Source organism: Aplysia californica, unplaced genomic scaffold (assembly GCF_000002075.1).
Source record: "Aplysia californica isolate F4 #8 unplaced genomic scaffold, AplCal3.0 scaffold00042, whole genome shotgun sequence".
In the NCBI taxonomy this organism is placed as follows: Eukaryota; Metazoa; Mollusca; class Gastropoda; order Aplysiida; family Aplysiidae; genus Aplysia; species Aplysia californica.
In genome coordinates, this window is record NW_004797312.1 from 281280 (window position 1) to 283076 (window position 1797).

The 1797-nt window shown below is 39.4% G+C and overlaps 1 protein-coding gene across 1 annotated transcript in view; it reads left to right on the plus strand.

Moving 5' to 3' along the window:
• Window positions 1–11: 11 nt before the first annotated feature.
• LOC118477116 overlaps window positions 12–1797 on the plus strand; it is a 2192-nt gene continuing 406 nt past the window's right edge. The window contains exons 1-3 of the mRNA XM_035968159.1: window positions 12–258; window positions 729–833; window positions 1505–1590. Coding sequence (XP_035824052.1) covers window positions 19–258; window positions 729–833; window positions 1505–1590 — 431 coding nt within the window. The 5' untranslated portion in view covers window positions 12–18. The remainder of the gene's footprint in view (window positions 259–728; window positions 834–1504; window positions 1591–1797) is intronic.

The window sequence follows — 1797 nt, forward strand, 5'->3', positions numbered from 1 at the left end:
TCATGTAAAAGACGGAGAATGGAAACTGAACCGTCACCCAATGGTGTGGAGTCCAGTGTCAGCGGTTTCGGATTACGCCCCTTCTCAAGTAGTCAGACGAGGAATGCTGGTGACGTCAGTGGTGGTTATGATCACGTGTCCAAGATGGCGATGGAAACCCAGTTGTGGTGGCGCCTTCGTGAACAGGCGCTGAGAGAAAAGAGAGACAACTCGCTGCATTGTGGGACGGTGGGGACTGGAGCTTTGGACTGGGTGAAGGTGAGTTGGATTTCTGTACTCTCTCTCTCTCTCTCTCTCTCTCTCTCTCTCTCTCTCTCTCTCTCTCTCTCTCTCTCTCTCTCTCTCTCTCTCTCTCTCTCTCTCTCTCTCTCTCTCTCTATCTATCTATCTCTCTCCCCTCTCTCTCATGTAGACATAACATAATTTCTAAACTACCTCTCAGCAAAAGCTAATCAAATTTCACTTCACTGTAAACAATTTGTTTGGAGCAAAGTCCATCTTCCTTTGAGAACTGATCTCCGTAAGGTATAGCGGGATTGTTTGTGTGAAAGGGGCGGGGAAAGTCTTGCAGTAATAAGTGAGGTTTGTACTACTTCAATAAAGAGTGGCTGTAACAAAGTTTAGAAACAGACTCTACATGTCAATGGTATTGCCAGGTTTCTCTTTAATCCCTAGATTATATAATTTACTTGTACAGCCACAACCTGATGTATACTTTCCACTTCCAGGTCCAAGCTGTGTCTGCTCCAGTGTTCTCTCTGGTCGGCGCCTTCGTGGCCAACTTTCAGGAGGAATTTTACACCGACAGATTTTCCCTGGAAGAGCGAGTTGTTGTAAGTAATTACGTCATATAATGGGTTAGGGCCTAGGCTTTCTTAGATCTAAGGTAGCCTAGGTTAGGGTTTTATCTTTTCACTGCTGTCTATTTATTAACTGTTCTTTCTTAATTAAGGCTGGAACTTCAAACCATCGTGCATAGAAGACTTAGAATTGATTAATTAAAGCCTCTTTACGCAGGTTTTTTATGACTGTATCTTTGACATGGATTCGAACCAAGGTCCCCTCTGATATTACAGTACAGTTCCGTGTGCTTGCCACCAAGCACAGAATGTCGTTCATGATACAATAATATGTGTGTTAGTGTGGTGTGAACTTGTTGTTGCTGTATAAATTAATTGTGAGCTTATTGGTCCTGTCTATTTCTTGCTTATCTTCAAATCTGCCTGCTATATAGCTCTTGTTATTATTGTTTTTGTTGGTGGTGGTGGTAGTGGTGTATGTTGTTGTTTTTGTTTTATGATTATGATAATGATGATCTGATGATCTATCTATCTATCTATCTATCTATCTATCTATCTATCTATCTATCTATCTATCTATTTTTTGAATTACTGATCCTATTCCTTCACTTTCATTCATTGTTTCAAGGTTATTGAACTGGATTTATCACCTTGAAATTATAGGAAGCACATTCAATAATCTTTTTTTTTTTCGTTTCTAACAGCTCAAGCACTTGTGCACCGAGTGCAAGATCGAGACAACTGACCAGCTCTGTAACAACGACAGTGTGGTCACACTCAGGAAGACAAGGTGAGCTCTCCTGTCAGCTAAGCTTGGTGTTAGATACGATTGTTCTGAAGTTAGATTAGTTTTGCACACAAGCACTCCAGTTATACAACATTTACGTCTTATCAGTTTGTTGAAATGCTCTCCTTATTATTATTATTTGTTGTTGTTATTGTTATTATTATTATTATTATTATTATTATTATTATTATTATTATTATTATTATTATC